This window comes from Pempheris klunzingeri, chromosome 19 (assembly GCF_042242105.1).
Source record: "Pempheris klunzingeri isolate RE-2024b chromosome 19, fPemKlu1.hap1, whole genome shotgun sequence".
Classification (NCBI taxonomy): Eukaryota; Metazoa; Chordata; class Actinopteri; order Acropomatiformes; family Pempheridae; genus Pempheris; species Pempheris klunzingeri.
Genome location: NC_092030.1, coordinates 15366946 through 15385301, shown reverse-complemented (window position 1 = coordinate 15385301; position 18356 = coordinate 15366946). Strand labels below are relative to the sequence as shown.

General features: G+C 40.4%; 1 protein-coding gene across 1 annotated transcript in view; it reads left to right on the top strand.

Annotated features, from left to right (window-relative positions):
* The window catches only part of LOC139218900 (potassium/sodium hyperpolarization-activated cyclic nucleotide-gated channel 1), a 64271-nt gene that overhangs the window by 26375 nt on the left and 19540 nt on the right, over positions 1–18356 (top strand). Inside the window, exons 3-5 of the mRNA XM_070850643.1 lie at positions 1121–1282; positions 11526–11744; positions 17577–17723. Coding sequence (XP_070706744.1) covers positions 1121–1282; positions 11526–11744; positions 17577–17723 — 528 coding nt within the window. The remainder of the gene's footprint in view (positions 1–1120; positions 1283–11525; positions 11745–17576; positions 17724–18356) is intronic.

Below are 18356 nucleotides of genomic sequence, written 5' to 3'. Positions count from 1 at the left end.
CACATATGCACTTATTGTGTGACTTTAACCCTCTTTTTCTGTTACCTTGTTTTCTGTTGGCCCAGTTACATTCTCATTACTCTTATGTGTAATGAGTGACTACTAAGTAGAATGGGCAGTTTACAGAGAGTGGAAAGCCATCAACTTAAAAATAGATAGTAATTACCTTTATCTTTGATTCAACTAATTGGCAAGTGGAACAGGTTTATTATGCAAAACCCACCAATCAGCAATCACCAATCTTTTTTCCATATTTAACTTTTTTAGAGGGAGAAATGTGCTTCGGTGTGAGGATTATTATGGAATAACTAACCTGGAAAGAAGTAATGGGTATCTCATGCTAATGAGAAACTCTGAATTAGTGCCACAGCCAACCGGGCGTGAGTCAATTCTCTTCGCCCAGATCCCATGTAAATGAAACCGTTTCACATTGCAGACATGCTTACTCACCCTGCTGATGACTTTCTATTCTGAAACTTCCTGCTCTGATTAAATAGCCACACCAGCAGCAACACTTGCCCCAGCTCATGGCATTTAAACATGCGCGCACACACACAGACACACAGACACACTGGCATATTATCCCAGAGGTCTGCATTTCCTTCATCATTTAGTATTTCATTCACCTCACTTGCTCTGCATTACCTACTCTGTTCTGTATGTGTATTTCCTCCACTGGTCAGTTTGTTTTGGAGAGTAGCCACGTTAAATTATGTAGCTCTACATCTGTGAGATGCACACACACAAACACACACCCACACACACAGGCGGCAACCAAATTCTTTAGTGGCCAAACAGGCACACCATGCCCCCTACTTCAAAGGCGAATTTGTACTTTTGTGAATGTTTTAAATATCTTTTTAATCCTTTTTTTTTTTTTTTTTTTAAAAACCTTTTGTGCCAATGCATGTAATGTTTTCACAGACACTCACAGATCTAAATCTGTACCACCACAGTATGCCAACTTTGACTGCCCGACTTCTATCACTTCATGACACTGTTGCTGAATCTGATGAATGAACAGATTTCAAGTCTCCATTTTCACACAACAAAGGAGATACTAAAAAGGTCTAACCGAGGTCTCTTTGTCTCTCTCTCCATCTGTCTTTCTCTTTGGCAGATATTCCATATGACCTATGACCTGGCGAGTGCAGTGGTAAGAATATTTAATTTGATAGGGATGATGCTGCTTCTTTGTCACTGGGATGGCTGCCTCCAGTATCTGGTGCCTCTCCTCCAAGACTTCCCCCCTGACTGCTGGGTGTCCCTAAATGGTATGGTTGTAAGTATTACACACTCTTCTCTTTTGTTTGTTATTTTGGAATTTGTTGAAGCATTGCAATGAATTGTTGACATTCCTGGTTCAATCTGAGCTTGAGTTACTGTGAAATATTTGAAGAAAATTATAAAAAAAAATCATGGATCTTGATGTAATAACTGTTTTAGATCAATATATCAGGAGTCAACTTTGTTGGTCTACCACATTAAGAAAAAAGTAATTAAATTGGCAAAACTGAAAAAAAACATAAATAAAATAAAATTCCCCCTCTTTAACTATATATGTTCCTATATAAATATATATAAACCTTTCTCAGTCTCTCATCACTGCAGTTTCACTGGCAGCCCCTTAAATGTCGATGATCCGTCAGTCTCAGAGTCTCTGCTTCAACCCTAATGTTGCTGGTTAAGGCACCGTTACTTTCCTGCTGCATCACTCTACACTGAATACACGCACACAGGCTGACTAAAAGGCTTTTAATTTTACAAACCTCAAACTTGTCTCAAAACCATCTTCCTGTCTGCCTAACTGTAAGCGCAGTGAGCTGGGCTGTAACGTAACCGGACAGAGAGCATGAAGAATATAGTATTTCTCTTAATTACAAGCATACTTGATTGATAAAAAATGCAATCAGTGTTTTCAAAACTGATAAATAGGATAAATAAACCTAAATATATAGTCATGACAAAATGAAATAATGAAGGTGTCAATGTTGAATGAAATGACATGTTGACTGGACACAGGCTTGGCCTTGTGCTCTGTGTTTTATTTTGATCTAGTATCAGATTCATCTGAGGAGTCTACCTATGAATAAGAAGTGAACAGACATTTCATGAAAGAAACTTACAGTAGTAATTTTTTAAGCAAAGATTCCTACCGTACATGTTTACCACTGTTATTGTAACAGTAATGTGCTGCATTGATGTTTTTTTGTATAAAAGTAGGAATATCAAAAACTATTTTCCTCAGCCTTTTCATTCCACAGTATTTACTTGTCACATGTTTTGTAAATAGCTTTTTATTTTATTTTCCTCATGGGTGGCCTCTCGATAAACTACAGGCATTTCCAGACAGAAAATTGCATAGTTGGAGGTCTTTGGGGGACAGTCTCCCCTCTGTCTGTGCTTTTTATTCCACTGTGTCTCTCTGTCTTTCCTCCTCCCTCTGTTTCTGGGAGTTGGGGTCAAGCGGACTGGCTGCTCCTCTCCGAGCGATGTGATATTGTAGAAATGTGTACAGGCCTCCTGGGTAATGCCGATTGTAAATTCTCGCCGGCAGAACTCCTCTGCCCTCTCCTCTCCCTCTCTCCAACAAATATTTCTGTCCTCCACATGCACGCTGACTGCTCAGAGGCATCAGACTGGAGGTGAAAATGTCGACTTTCCTCAGCATCACAACTCTGCATCCCGCTTTTATTTGTTCTTTGAGGCAACGAGTTGCCCAAGTGAGCCCAATACCAACTAACATGTGTTATTCACCCGAACAGACATTATCCATCTCTGTTTTCACCAAAATTAATTTGCAGTGATACAATTTCCCACATAACTGTCACAATTCATCCTTGCTAATGGTCATGCACACATAACGGGGCCAAAACAGCTCTTTTTACAGCTTTTACCACAGCACCATGGATTTTTCCTAACCCATATATACTTCTAACCAGTGGCCATCATTTCAATGCTGAGATTTTTCAGTCTCTGTGCACTGCGGACTCACCTGAATGAATGCGTGCAGTGATACTGCCTACTGCTTGTAACACTAAGCTTAAATGTAAATGCTCCTCTTGCTCTGAATGAATCAGCTATATTCCCATTCTTATATACAAATCAATATGAAATAGAAATGGTGTATCAGTATAATTTGTTGCAAATAGACCTCTGAAACAAAGAGTTAAAACACGGTAGGATACCTCAGTGCTGTGAGTTTTTAGGTGAGTTAAAACATCTGTGAAGACTGTTTAATCTAAATTCTCTCCCCTCGCACGATGAAACTGTAAAGTAATGTGTGCTCAGTATGTAGAAACAACATTATAAATATGTCTCCCAGCTCCTCACACATATAAAGTTTCTAGTGACATGTTCTGAGTACAGCTGCTTGTGTGCAGACTAGCGCACCTATATATAGAAACTCATAGAGTTCGTCTGTACAGGAGCCTAAAAGGACAATAAAGCTTTCAAATCTCAGCAGTTTCATAGCTTCTTGGGACTGGTGGATTAGGATTAACATATATTTCATGAATCTAGTCTTTTTTTTCTTTTTGTGTTCAGGTATGAAAATACAGATTTTGACAGCATTGACAGTTCTGAAAGGATTCAGGCATCAATTAATTCATTAGCTGATAGACAGAAAATTAATTTCTGTCCTGCAGCAATTTTGATAATCACGGAAAATTTTGATTTACTGCTGTGTGTATCAATCAATTATGTATCAGGAAAAAAGGCCAGTTTCCTGAATATCTTTGAGTTTTGCACTGTTGTTTCAAAACAAACTTTTTTGGACAGTTACCTTTGATTATGGGCAAATTACTGACATTGTATAAACGATGAATCAATACTTTTAAGAAGATCACTGCAGCGTAAGAATATGGAGAGCTTCCTGTGCATAGAAACATAAACAAACAACAAGCACTTAAACTTGATTAGGGTCTCAAAACCCCTCACACGTGATCCAATCCACAAGAGTCAGATCTGTGATCTGTGCAAACACATTCAACAATCTGTCACTAAATGCAAAAAACCCAAAGAAATAATGCAGAACATTACGCTTTACGCGAAAAGGCCAAAAGCATCAAACCATGAGACAGAAAGGCTCGGCCACTTACTAGTCGGACCAACACAAGTATTTACCCCAAAAAATTGATCTGCATCAGGGCAAATATTAAACCACAGGGAATCTCAATGTTTATGACATTAAAAGTAAGTCATCTGTGCTATTTCATGCAGGTACACTTGAAAAATGCAGTTCCCGATTAGAATACTTACATTGAAATACAAAGGAAGCGCCATAGCTACAACATATCTCACAAAATGAATAGATGAATAAATACGGAGAGCAATCAGGAATTCAAAGTGATGGACATACATTTTAATTTTGACTGATTTGAATGACCAGATTGCTTTCTGTATTGATTTTTCCTCAGTTTTCGTGACAACTGTGTACTTGCATGTGTTATCTCAATCTTCACAATCAAAAAATAATTGATGAAAACAATCGTTAACATCCCAGCCCTAAATAATACATATTTCAGGCAAAATCTTGTTTCTGTGATTGATACTTTAGGACGTCAAGTCGTGAGCAGCTAAAACAGGGTTACTGACTGTGATGGGGCAGAATGAGAATAAGTTGTGCAACCTCCTCCTTGTGGATCCTTGCCAAAGTAGAGGCCTGTGTGCTGACTGTGGACTGGCAAATCCAAAGTGAAAAGCCGGGCCCATGTGGGATTCCTCTTCTCACACCATCACAATGCATTAGTGTTCAGGAGCTAGAAATCTCTATAAGACACTTCCCCTTCTGTTTACTGCAGGTATTAATACATAATGCAATTCTCATGTGATCAGGTGAACATTGTCATCAAAGGTCGCGTCTTTCTGCCGCGTTTGTTTGAGAATGGCCGCTTTAAATTCAGATTGCGTCACATTTTTTTTTTTCTGTTGTTGGCTTGGTTACTTTCTGTCTCCAGCTGTGAGAAGAAGAGTGGGGCCAACGAGGACTGCAGATACTGCTGAGTGGTGCAGTACAGGGTGTAGGACTGTTATCTTCTTGACTAATGGCCTGAGAGTAGCTTCTTACTCTTTAGAGGCTGCATTTACTTAATCACCGGACAAGATAATGCTGCTGTCGCTGTGTTGGCTCAGGTGAGAGAGTGATGGGCTGTTGCTTTAGTCTGCGTGTATAGAGTAAAGATATGTGTTTAGGAACATGGAGGAACATATGCGTTTTGTGAGTGCCTGAGTGCTTACCCTTCCTGTCCAGGCTCATATTAAGAGGCAGACAGCTGAGCAGTAGCCTGCTGAGGATTCATGACCGACAGATACTGCAGGTACACAGACGATACAAAGAAAGAAGAAAGGCCTGGCCCAGCCATGCATAGCCACCCTTCAGCATCGGCCATCCTTCCTGGCCTCTTTTATCCCTGGACCGCCCACCACTTTCCCATCTCTTTCTACCCCAACCCTGAATGAGTCACTTCCAATACTCCGGATCAGAGTTTATGAATTAATCAAACTTTTTTTTATCCTCTCTGCTCTTTCATGACACATCTCTCAACAAGGGGACGCATTGGTTTCATTGGAGTAAAATGCAAGTGAACGGCTTGTTCTTGGCTCTCTTGGTTAATTATTTGGTTGGTTGAAATTATTGGGTGTGTTGTTTAGCCATCTTGAAGAGTTCTTCCTAATAATAGGAGAGTTTAATCACACTCGTCTGGGAGCGTCTTTGTTTATTCAGAAATGTGGGAGCATTTCCACCAGAACTGTCGAGATGTCAAGCACAGCTGCTGTGGGGCAGCACTCAACAACAGTGCTGCAGAGTTTTAAAGGGACATATGAAATTGCAGTTTGCTGCTGAAATAATCATGATGGACTCAAGATCACTTTTGTTATACATGGAGGCTATTGTCATCTGGAGAGTGCAGTTTCTCAATTCCAAACACAAAACTGGTTGCTTCCTTGCTTAGTTTAACCTTTCTGATTGAAGGCATGCTCATCAGTGAAAGTGGCTGCCGCATAAGTGATTGTGCATGATTGAAACCGAAAGAAAAAGAAAAGTCTCCTCAGTCCTCTGAATGTCATTCTTGTTGAAGACATTTCTTCAACAAGAAAGTAGAAAGAGCTTATATCAAGGTGTCAATATTGAGTAATATATTCTGCGATAAAGAAAATACAGGGAAGTTAACGTATCACAAAGCACAGAAAAAACATGTTGTAGAGGCATAAAAGCATTGTATAAACTACTGCCAACAACTAGAGCCGACTATAAGCTGATTAATTGATTAATTGAATGTTTTGATAATTGATTAAAGCTTTGAGGAGTTCAACCTACTCAAATGTGACGTGCTGCTTTTCTTTGTTTTATGTGATGGTATACAACTGCAGATGACTATAAACATCTATTACAGTATATATCTTTGGGTTTAACACAAATCTAGAAGGAAAATATAATGGGTAGTTTCACTATTTTCTGGCATTTTATAGACCAGCCGAGATAATTGGCAGAAAATTTGATAATTACAGTAATCATTAGTTTTAACCCCGTGGAAAGCAAAGGAGTCCTCTCCAAAAACCAAACAAAAACAAAAGCAATACAAATGAATTAAGAAGGTTCCATCATCAGGACTGCTGAGCAGGCAATAAGCATGAGAACTTAACGAGACAAAGAAACCCCCAACCTTCACGCTGAGACAAACCACTACGAGTGCTTTTCTTGCCAACTTACAGTTTGGCACTCATGCAGGCCTGTGGACCCCTTCACTGCTACGCTTATGTGTTCAAAGACTGTTGCGCCTTCTGTGCACTCCCAGGGAGAACAGCTTGTAATTTGATTATGTAATTGAAAAATTAATATTGTGCATCACGTTTTTTTTTTTTTTTTTTTCCTCCATGCATGGGACAGCTTGCTGGGTTTTAGAGTTATATGATTGAGTAATTAAAACCATCAGTTAATGCGGATGTTTTGCTCATTCTTTTGAAATACGGCAACAAAAAAAGAAAAAAACATGAGGGGAGAATTTACTCGGAATGAAACGTAGAAATGAACATACAAAATGCTTGTAAATTCAAAATTTGATGAAATAGTACCAAAATATATTCAAAATTGATTTTTTTCTGTTGCTCCTTTTTGTCATACTACAACAAAACTACTGTAGGACAGCTATTGAATCAGTATGCATCTCTGGGAGGACAGATGAGAAATAACTCTTGGCCAACTTTTTATTATTTGCCCTTTAAGCACTTGTGCCATTGAGAGGTCAAAGCCTGTCCTTTGCATCCTATTAGCTTTGTACTCATTTGTTGGTATCAACAACAACCAATGGCTCTGGGTCACACTCGACATTGGGGCACTGGTGAATCATCAATTGCTTTCCCGGTCACATAACCAGTAACATCTTGTGTGAGGGGACTGTTGGAGGCACGATGTTGTGACTAATGAACTGAAGTGCACATTGTTATACATACATACATACATACATACAGAGACTAATTATAGAAACTTTTGTTGTTGTTGATTTGAATACTTTGACAATGGCGTGGGGGAGATTAGTATTAATGCGTGTGATAATGAAGTCTGTGATTTCACTTTACTGTTGCACTTATAAATAAAGGCAGAGCTGCTGAAAGATGAATATGCAGTATCTGATGTCACTTGTGTTTGCTGCATCCAGAGCTTAATTATATTTAGAACTATGGAGGAACTGAATACATCTGCTGTGGTAGCCACATTTATTAAATTCAAGGGGATTGTAGAGAGTAGGAAAAAGGTAGAAACTTCTTTTTCTGTAGAAAATGTATTTATACTGCAGTGACTCATTCTTCCCAAAGTACAGAAGGCAATATAGCAAGAAACAACAGTTAAATCATTTTGTCAGTCTGGGAGATTTCTGGTGATTCCTAACACTTTTAACACATACTGTAGGAAAATAGATCTTATGTCTTTCCTTTGATTACGTCTGTGAAGTACTGTGTATTGTAAGTGTATGATTGGCTGCTACATTGTAATGCTCTGCACCAGACCTGCTGTGAGTCACTTACTGTAATAGCAGGAAAAATACAAACTCAATGTATGCATCAATTTTAGCTGTTGTGTTCTTCGTTAATAAGTTTTAAACCTGCATCTCTGAGATGTTGTCTCTGCCACAGTGGTCAATTAGAAATGATATATTAGTTTCAGAGGCTATTCGTACGTTCCATTCCCTCCTCCCATGTTTTGGAGTCTTATGAGGACTCTTGACAACATGCCTCATAACCTGTTGCAATACCCCAAACATGCAACTTTTAGCAATGCTGCGTAACTGTCATTTCATTGTCGTGCCGCAGCCTCACACTGAACAATACAATCAGACTCGTTACCATGAAACAATGCCTGCTGCAAATCCTCATAAAATGAGCCTGTTTAGGAAGCAGTGCAGTCTGTAATCCTAAAAGCAGGAAGTATGTGACCCACACTTAAACACATGGCTCTTTTTCCCTTAAATGGCTGCCTTGCCTTTTAGAATGTTTATATTAATTTATTATGAAACTTGTCTTCTTTAAAACTTACTTACAGTGTTTCATTACAATCTTAGTAGTATATGCAAATGAACAATGTTTAACCTTCCTCCGTGTCACCTGCACCGAGCGCTTCCTGGAGCTCCCCGCTCTTCAAGTGTTTCGCAGAAGCTGACGGACACTGAGGGAAAGCAGGGAGCACTCGGTGCAGGCCACTCAGATGTACGTTAAACTTTTCAGTTCATTTGCATATATTGCCAACATTGTAAACAAAATATTAACCATCCATCTTTCAGACTGCTTCAGACGGCAAGTCTCAGCATTTCACGTGTTCGTTTAAATTTCACAGTTCATCTTCATTCAAAAATCTCTACTGAAATGTGTTTCAATGGGCATCACATGTTCTCTGTACAATCAAACATCAGATATATGACATACAGTGCAACGAGATATGACGTCAATTCCAAATCCCTATATAACCCATCCAACAATAGGATTAAATGACACGCTCATGCAGTGCAGGCATTCCCTGTTGGATCTGTCTGCCAGACATATACAAGGACAAATAGCAAAAGGTGCGGTGAGTCACCCCAGCTTATCTGTTTTCATCTGCCAAAACTACATTTCTCTGTTTTTCCATGCAAAAGAACATGTCAACACAAACATTCTGCAGCGTTATTGAATAAACAGCCGCTGACTATCTCAACCATACATGCTAAATGCGCACATGTGAAAGGACACCCAAGGCCCGTGACCTCACAAATGGCATTTGTTCTAGTTACATGGTTGGGTGGGTTTGTTTTGCATGTGTGTAAATAGATTATTCAGTGTATGTGTTGTGTATTACAGTAAAATGCTACATATTTCTGCACACTTAGTGGCTACAAAGATTTCCATTACAGTGTATGTTGTGGATAAAATGTTAGCTATTTGTCTGGCACTTGAAGATAGTATTTTGTTGGCGAAACCCTTTGGAAAAAATTACCAAGACAAACAAACTGGACTCTATCTGTTATTAAAGCTGGCAAGTGTAATTATCACAAGTTTTCTAATCAGTCTCTGGAAGAAACAGCTAATCAGCATGAAGATGAGAATCGGTGAGTCACCCAGGCCAGATGATCAGCTTTAAATTTACTAATTTACTAAATGCCAGTTGATGAACAGCGTGGGGTCGAACAGAATGGAAAATGGTAGGACAGAAGGAGACACCAGCGTGTGGACATGACAGGAAGTGCTACATTACAGTTTGGAATGTGGGATTATGTCCGCCAGAAGAAAAGACAGAAATTATATTTGCTAAAAGTTCCATATTTTTTTCATTGGCTATTCTGTTTTGGGGGCGATGGATATAATTTATGGAGCGCTTTGTCGGCATTTCTTGTTCACAGGAGGTGAAGCTACTGGAGGAGTCAGCAACTTGACTGTGGCTACAAGGCCTGTACTGGAGAGCTATCACATTTGCCTCCAGATAGGGACTTACTAAGTCTCACAGATGTAGGCTTGGGCCTGTTTAGCTGCTCGCTAGAGATTTTGCATGGCTGAGGGCAAAAGGCACACATTTGACATGTACTGTATTAATGAGGAGCCAAAATCCTGCTCTGACTATAAGAGATGTCTTCTCCTGAGGCTGAGACCAATAAGAAGTGGGAAAAAAGAAATTTGTGAAATTTGCAATGCAACATTAAAGGTAGTGGTGTTTGTCTGTAGTTACACTGGATACACATGGATCTGCGCTCTTACTTTTTGACCTCCCCAACGCCTGGCCAATCACTGCAAGGAGTGGCCGTGATTGTTGCATTGTTTGTTTCAGAAAGTAACAGAAGGTTTCAGACGCCGTTTGACGACCTGGCAAGCACTTCAGTTGAAGAATAGAGCATTGAATTTGAGGTTGTTACCAGACAGAAACTTCATAAGCAGTGTTTGTTCACTCACTACTTGAGACGTGCTCAGTTTACGATGCCCACTGACTGCATGCAATACAAGCCCTCTGACTCTCCTGAAAAAATATTCCAAAACTCTACAAAAGCGTCACTTTCCCAACAAGTGAGGTTTCTAATATGGGGCATCTAATCGTGTCTCATAATACCTTAGTGTTAAAGAAACTGTCGATAGACAAGAGGAGTCACATAAGCCGATCTTGAGTGGCAGAATTACAGTTCTCCCTGGCAGCGTCTCTGCCTGTTTCCCAGTCAGCGGCGCCCAATCAGCTTCTTTTCAAACAACGTAATCTGAGTAATGACGGGGAGACAATGAAAAGACTTCTCATAAACCCAGCTGGACACATTATTGAATAATAGGGGCCTCATGAACCCAACTCGGGATATTATTGTGCGGTTGAAGGCACACAAGGAGACGTCACTGTGAGAAGAACACACGCAGTGAATGATAACAGGAATGACTCTCACCCGGTGCACCCAATCATTTCCCTTCGTTTGTGATAAAGAGTGGTTCATGACTGACACACTGCACTCAAGCTGATGTGTTACATGATTGTGAGCTCTCAGTCTTCTGCTGTGTGTGGAGACTGCAGCTTTGTTCCCTCCCTCCCAGCTCTGTATTTTTGCTCTGCTGCATCAAACACACTGAACGCCTTTACAACACTTAGAAAGATCAAACCTTAGAAAGAGGGCACAACAATTCAGGCCAGCCTTTCTCGGTGCCCCTTGCCGTGAAGGATGCCCTTGGCTGCAAGTGAAACAATGCCTCAGACGCGTGTAAATAATGCAAGTTTAGGCTTTTTTTTCTTTTTGAGGGCTTGCAAACATTAACTGTTTCAACCCTTTGGTCAGTGGGAAGACTAAGTGAAGGAGGAGAGAGAGAGAAAGAGACAGGTAGGAAGTTCAGCCACTGAGCGAGGGCATTACGCTCTGAGGCATGAAGAGTATGTTGGCAGAATGTTTGGTAGAGGTTCAGTGATCCATCAAAGGAAAGCCTGTCTTTCCATTCTGCCTGCTGGAGAGCCTTCCCTCTCTGCCTTGCCTTGCAGTAACTCCCCCCACCCCCTCTCTGTCTCTCCATCCCTTTCCCTGTCTCCCTCCTTACAGAATGTTTCCTGGGGTAAGCAGTACTCTTATGCCCTCTTCAAAGCCATGAGCCACATGCTGTGCATCGGGTATGGTGCCCGAGCACCCGTCAGCATGTCTGACTTGTGGATCACCATGCTGAGTATGATTGTAGGCGCCACGTGCTACGCCATGTTTGTGGGCCACGCTACAGCTCTAATCCAATCACTGGACTCCTCACGTAGACAATACCAAGAGAAGGTAAGAACCAAGCTGTGATACACATTATAATATGAAATACCTGACATTATAAAGAGAATTGGGTTTACAGGATGTGTACAACATTTGATGTTATTTCAATTAAGTATTAAAAAGGAACTAGATGGTATGAAGTATAAATCTTTAATGTTTTGTTGTTTCAAGGTAAGTAATGCTAATTACCACTGGGATGGTCTTAAAGTATTAATCGGAGGGTTTTGCTCTTTCCGACTGCATGAAATCCTGCTCATTGCAGCTAGGCTTAAATAAATTAGGTCTTCTCGCAGTGGCACTGTGGACCAATGGGTTGAACTCTCACAGATCACAATATCCGGGCGATGACTAGGAAAGAGGATTTTCTCCTCCAAGCAGATCACATAAGGCCAACAGGGTGAGGAGGTCTATGACATGACCAGCCAGGGTGAGGAGGTCTATGACATGACCATTGTCCGTATGATGCCAGTGAACACATTTTATTCTTTCCTCTCATTTCAGTACCTATTACATCACTTTTTTTTTTGCATGGAGGGTGATTATCCAGCGTTTCAGCCGAGCCACCATCTGTGATCCCGCTGAGGGGCCTGGGCAATTCCCAGAACACACGGCCATGACTGATGCGCTTTGTACTCGCACGCAAGAACCCGAGTTCAACTCCAAAACTTTTCTAGTGCCTACGCTGCAGAATTCCATGAACATACACCGTTGTAGTGCAGGGGATTATAGTCCTTCATTGTTGCTATGGTATGGTCTTGATCCACTAAAATGTAGGGCTGACCTTTAACTTTTGTGGTAATACAGATGATGTAAGCTCAGACAGATTTATCAACCATCTATATAGAAATGCTCTCATGTAAATGGTCTGTGAAAGGAAGTAGAATTAAATGTCATTTAAGGGCACATCAAGTGAAAGTGATGACATAAATTGGTAATGATTTGATTTTGTATTGTAGTTGCAGTCATAAAATTTACATTTACAAACAGTCTTTACTGTGTATTGCAACTATTTTTCTTCTCAGTTAATTGTTTCTTTTCAAGCAATAATGTCAAAAATTCTTGTTCTCTTCACTTTTGAAAATTTGTTATAGGAAAACAAATATCTTTTAGTCTTCGACTGTTGATCGACATAATGACAAACTTGGAAAATTGAGATGGAAATTTTTTCCATTAATCAGGAAAATAATCAGCAAATTAGGGAGCAACTAACAGTTTTCACTTTCATTAGTGATAATCTGCAGATTATGAAAAATGGCCATTATAAAAAATACTATAACTTAGAATTATCATGGGTGACAAAGGAAATCAGCAGTAACCACAGAATATTAAAGATTTTTAGCTCAAAGAAATGATTGAAATGATTATTTTTCTGTCAATCAACCAATCAATTTAATGAATAACTGCACCAGCTCTACAGCGAAACAAATGGTGATGAAAAAATATTTGTTAGTTGCAGCCCTGCTGTATTTAAGTGAGCATCCCCACAGACTATGGCAGGACTGGACTGAACATATCAATTATCCTGTGAGAGGTTGCTGCCATAATTCTTCAGAGAGCATCTGCAAAGTCACCTTGGCTGCGACTATTACAGGACATGCTAAAATACCAGTTCATTAATTTATTCCCTGCACAGAAAAGCATTTCGATTTTATCAATTCATTCTAAAACGATGGGCTGAACTTGCAAGCTGCTTCCACGGTCAATGCCATTGAGAGAAAAAGACCTGTGTGTTTGTTGGTGCAGCGTTACAGTCATTACAAATGTCACTTAAAGCTTATAATTAGCAACACAATCTGCCTTTTCCTAACTTTCATGCCTTTGTAAAAAAACAAATACCACTGCTGCAGTAGAAGACTAATCAAACCACGCTAAAGACATTAACCTATACGGTATCATGTAATGTAATCATTTAATTTCATCATCCTCTGTTAGATGGAGACAAAGACCAGGTCTCATCAGCCAGTGTAATCACTCAGGTGTGGACTGATATAGCACTGGACTGATAGAGCAGGTTCAGTGAAAGTCCTTTTAGTCTGACAAATTAAAAAAATGTAAAAAAAAAAATCAGTGGCATGGCCATATGGAGCGGATTTCTTCATTGGTTTGAATTTATCATAACCCAAAACACTTTTAAACACAATTATTCATGAACAGTCAGACACATAGATGTCACAGCACATTCAACCAAAAATTAATGACAGCAGGTCGCCCACAGCGAACAAGTCAGCCGTTTGAAGTTTGAATTAGTGACATGTGTCCTGCTCAGTATGTATGTACATCTGCTTCACAGCACATCTGCTTAATCTACAGCCTACTTTAGCCTTTCGACATCCCTCCATGCATTGAACTGACAGTTCTGAGGCTGCGAATGCCATGTTCATGGTAACAGAGCCCCAGTGTGTAGCCAGATTCAGCTAGGGCTGATTTGCTGCATGGCTGTGCATATCAGTGGAGCAGGCTAAGGAGCAGGAGGGATGGGTTCAGGGTGCTCAGCCTCTAGTCATTGCATCTATCACCGCCACAGCTGGGGGGTTGGAAACACGGACGGAGAGATGGATGTGGGTGTGAGGTTAGAAGTTAGCTAAGGACAGAGGATGTTTATGAGAAGAACGGAAGATGAGGAGGGAGGAGAGAGAATGATGCAAGTAGTCATTCTTGTGAAAGATTCTACCTAAATTACCAAAACTCGTTCCTTAACTGACTTGTTAAATCTTTTTTATGCTCCTTCATGTTTAGAATAGAAAAAAATGACTGCAGCATGATGAAAGAGAGGAAGGCCATCATTTAAAAAGCTGGATGGAAGGAGACTAAGAGAAAGATGTAGAAGGAGAGAGTAGTCATAGGAGGGGGTGGAAGGAAATGATGGTGTAAAGCATGCACGGTCTCAAGACATGCCGGCTGTGATGCCCTGGTGCTACTGAATCACTGCAAGCATACAGCTGTGTGTCATCAAGCAGCTAAAGAGACATTGAAGCTGTGCCTTATGTCATATACAGTGCTTAGAGTGTAATGTAACCTTAAATACGTATCTGCTTTGACATACTGAAGTGGCTAAATAAAGTTCAAAATTAGTCAATAAAATATCAATTATGAAAGAGCAAACTAGCCTGTGATTGAGCATGATAGATGGAAATTGGACTATCATTATGTATTATTACAATTTCAGAAAACATTTAACTTTTTTTGACTTTTTAACAACTGAAAACGACCAAGTGTCTTCCTTTCGATGACACAAATAGGTGTGTGAATTTAATCTATTCCTGAATGATACATTTCAGCACATGCAAAGAGCAGAAACCTTTCGGTCTTGTCTCACTTAGTGCAAGCCATTCCTCTTTAAGTTGTCTTTCTCATTGTGGAAGACATTTGCCAACAGCAGGCACCTTTTTGGGAGAATACCAGTAATATTTAATCAGGATTTACCAAATCTTACAGTACACGAAAACATGTATTTCTATGGGATGTTATTTTGCAGATAACAAAGTGCCCCTCAGGCTGTATTTTATGAAAACGAATGTCTCACAGTGCCACTGGCAAGAACAGAAGTGGGTTAATTTTGTACCACATGGCTCATCCCAATGTGAGTGTAGGACTGACTAGGCTCTGACTATCTCTGGAGAGATAAAGAGTAAGAGGTACAAATCACCCTCAGTCACCTGATGACGTGCAACAGGATAATTAACAAATAAAATGAAGAATGTCATTATTATGAACATGTGACATGGCCTAAAGCTGGAGGCCACATATCAAACCCTGAGAACGCAGGACGTCACTTCATGCTCAGTGCCAACTTTGCCTGACCCTGAGCCACTTGACTACCCCGGTCAAACTGGCCTGGGTGAGCCACTGCACTCTCTAGCCCGCAGTAACACCTCCCTACAGGCGGAGAGGAATTAATGAGAGAGGCATTGTGTCTCAAGTGTCTTCTCTCTCACAGACAAATTCTATTTTGTGGGGCGTGCTCGCATCACTCTGGCCATCGAGCCTGCCACTGGACTGGGAGACCAACCTATCAGCTGCTGTTGGCTCTCACCTACTGCTCTACTGTGATTACCAGCGGCATTGTGAGAGACGGTGTTTATTTTCAGGTGTCAGGGCCTTGGACTGGCTGGCAAGATTGTTTTCACGGCCCTGGCTGTGGAGAAACTGTGCGAGGAAACAGACTGATCAAAATAGATGAGCCGAGATGTTTTCTCTCGCTCTTTCCCTCTCCTTTGGGTCAACACTTGCCTTAATGTTAATGTGGACAAAATATGAACTCCAACTAAAATCCTAATTAATTACCAGAAACAGGACGGGTCTCCCATCTTTGAAACTGGCAGTATTACACAAATGGAAAAAGTCCTGTGTCTAGACATGTGTACACAGTAAGAAACAAATATCTCTTCCTTTCTACTGTCTATTTTCTGTATGAATTGAAATAGGAAACTACAAAAAGGATCATTTTTTAAAACACAGTAGTGAATACTGCTAAATGATTTTGATATCTGACAGTATTCTTTATTTTTGGCTAATTAATGTGCAGGACGTTATCCAATAACTTTCTACTCAATAAACTGTCATAATGGCATAATGGCAAGGCAATATTACTCATATAGCACAGTTCACACACAGACAGTTTTAAAAGGTCTTTACATACATTTTTTTTTACTTAAACAGGAAATAAAAACAAGATAATTAGAGATGCAAGAGTGGCGAATTGGAGAATCCCTTTGGCATCACCTTGAAAGACACTTAAATGCAATACAGTTCTTGGTTCTACATCTTAGAGGGTGAGCAAGAGTGGATTTTCCCTCATGTCCCACCCCACTCCCATAAAAATACTCCTGTCTTGTCCCAATCTCATGACAGAGTAAAAAAAAAAGAAGAATCCTGTCCCTCCCATTAGTGGAAGAATCACTCCCATTCCATCCCATGTTGGGTTTGGTTTGTTTAGGGGGTAGTCATTAGCTAATGCAGTAATTTGAGTGTTGTGGTGCATTTGATCACTACTTCCCATGTGTTATAAACAGCTTACAACATTTTAACACCATCACCTACTCTTAGAACTTGTTGAAAAGTTCGGACTTTCCCGAAGGTTGCCCGATGCATCGTCAACCCACATACGTCACAAACTGGTCAGATGGCTCCAAAACCAGCAACCAGCCACCAGAACATACAGGAGAGGAAAAGTTAATTAAAAATTGTTATTATGACTCCCAGGCGTCCCATTGACTTTTTCTTCTCCTGTCCCATCCCAGTCATGTGGTGAATAGTAAAATTGACTCCCATGCCACAGAAGTCTAAGTTTAAGAAGTCACAACAAAATATTCAAGAGAAATCATGCAAATAATTATCACTTGATCAGTCATGCAATCCGCGCCATCTGGTTCATCGTCTATGCAGCGCTTAAATCTCTCCAGGATATCAGGTATACCTTGCTAGTTCACATTAGATCATAGCTTGGTTGCCTATTAGGGCTGGGCTTCCTGCATGGGTGAGATAATCGGAACTGCTACCTTGGTCTGACATAGCCCCGGGCCTGTACTTGTTCCTACTTTCGTTCACCACCTGCCTCCCTCGTTCTATCTCTCCCTCCCCGCGCACAGAACCAGGACATGGCACTGTGACTATGTGAGAGCACGGATTGTCCTCAATACAGAGACACGAATACACACTTTGTGAAAACCACATTTTTGTGAAGTGTTGCTGTTTATGCAAGGTGTAATCAGAAAACCTCTGCTTGTTTCTACTACTAATTAACACCGTGATCCGAATATTTTAGTTTTATATATTTAGTTTTACATGAAGATGCAGCAATTCTCGTTCGAGCTGATCTATCGTCTATCTTTGCCTTCACAGTACAAGCAAGTGGAGCAATACATGTCCTTCCACAAGCTTCCGGCAGACATGCGGCAGAAAATCCACGACTACTATGAACATCGCTACCAAGGCAAAATCTTCGATGAAGACAACATCCTGAGTGAACTCAACGACCCGCTCAAAGAGGTGAGAGAACTTCTCTTTTAAGACCCTTAACTGAATTCGACCATTGTTTCTTTCAGGAGATCCTTCACTTAGTTATAAATCTTTTTGAGAGTTCCTGTTTGAAGATTTTAGTGTTATTTTTAGAACGGAAAAAATACACACACCTTAAATCTAAAAAAGAAAAAAAAAAGTTCTTGACAGTTAAGCTGTCACAGTGGGTTTAGTTTCAGAACAGGAACGAGTTTATTCCCTCAAGATGGAGAGTGAAAATCTTCATTTGGCACCTCTAAGTGCGCAGTAAGTGAAACTGAAATACCAGCACCTGCCATCTCATTTTACAAGGTCACGGAGTAAAACGGCAAAACGGATTTTCCTCAGTATCCTGGGTGAACCCAGACTGAACATCCATCAAGATATGAAAATCTTCTTTCTGTGTGGTAACATTCTCTGTGCCTCACTTTCAGCCGTGACAAAGAACCAGAGCCGTTGGACATCAGTGTAGCACACAAACACAGCCACGCGACTCAAAGATCAACTTAGTATATTGTATGTTACCCACAAAGAGAGGCGATGACAAGAATTGAACTTTTTAAGTTCTTGGCTGACCTCCTCGTATCAGCAGATTACTGTACAGTGCGTGCTAATTATGCATGT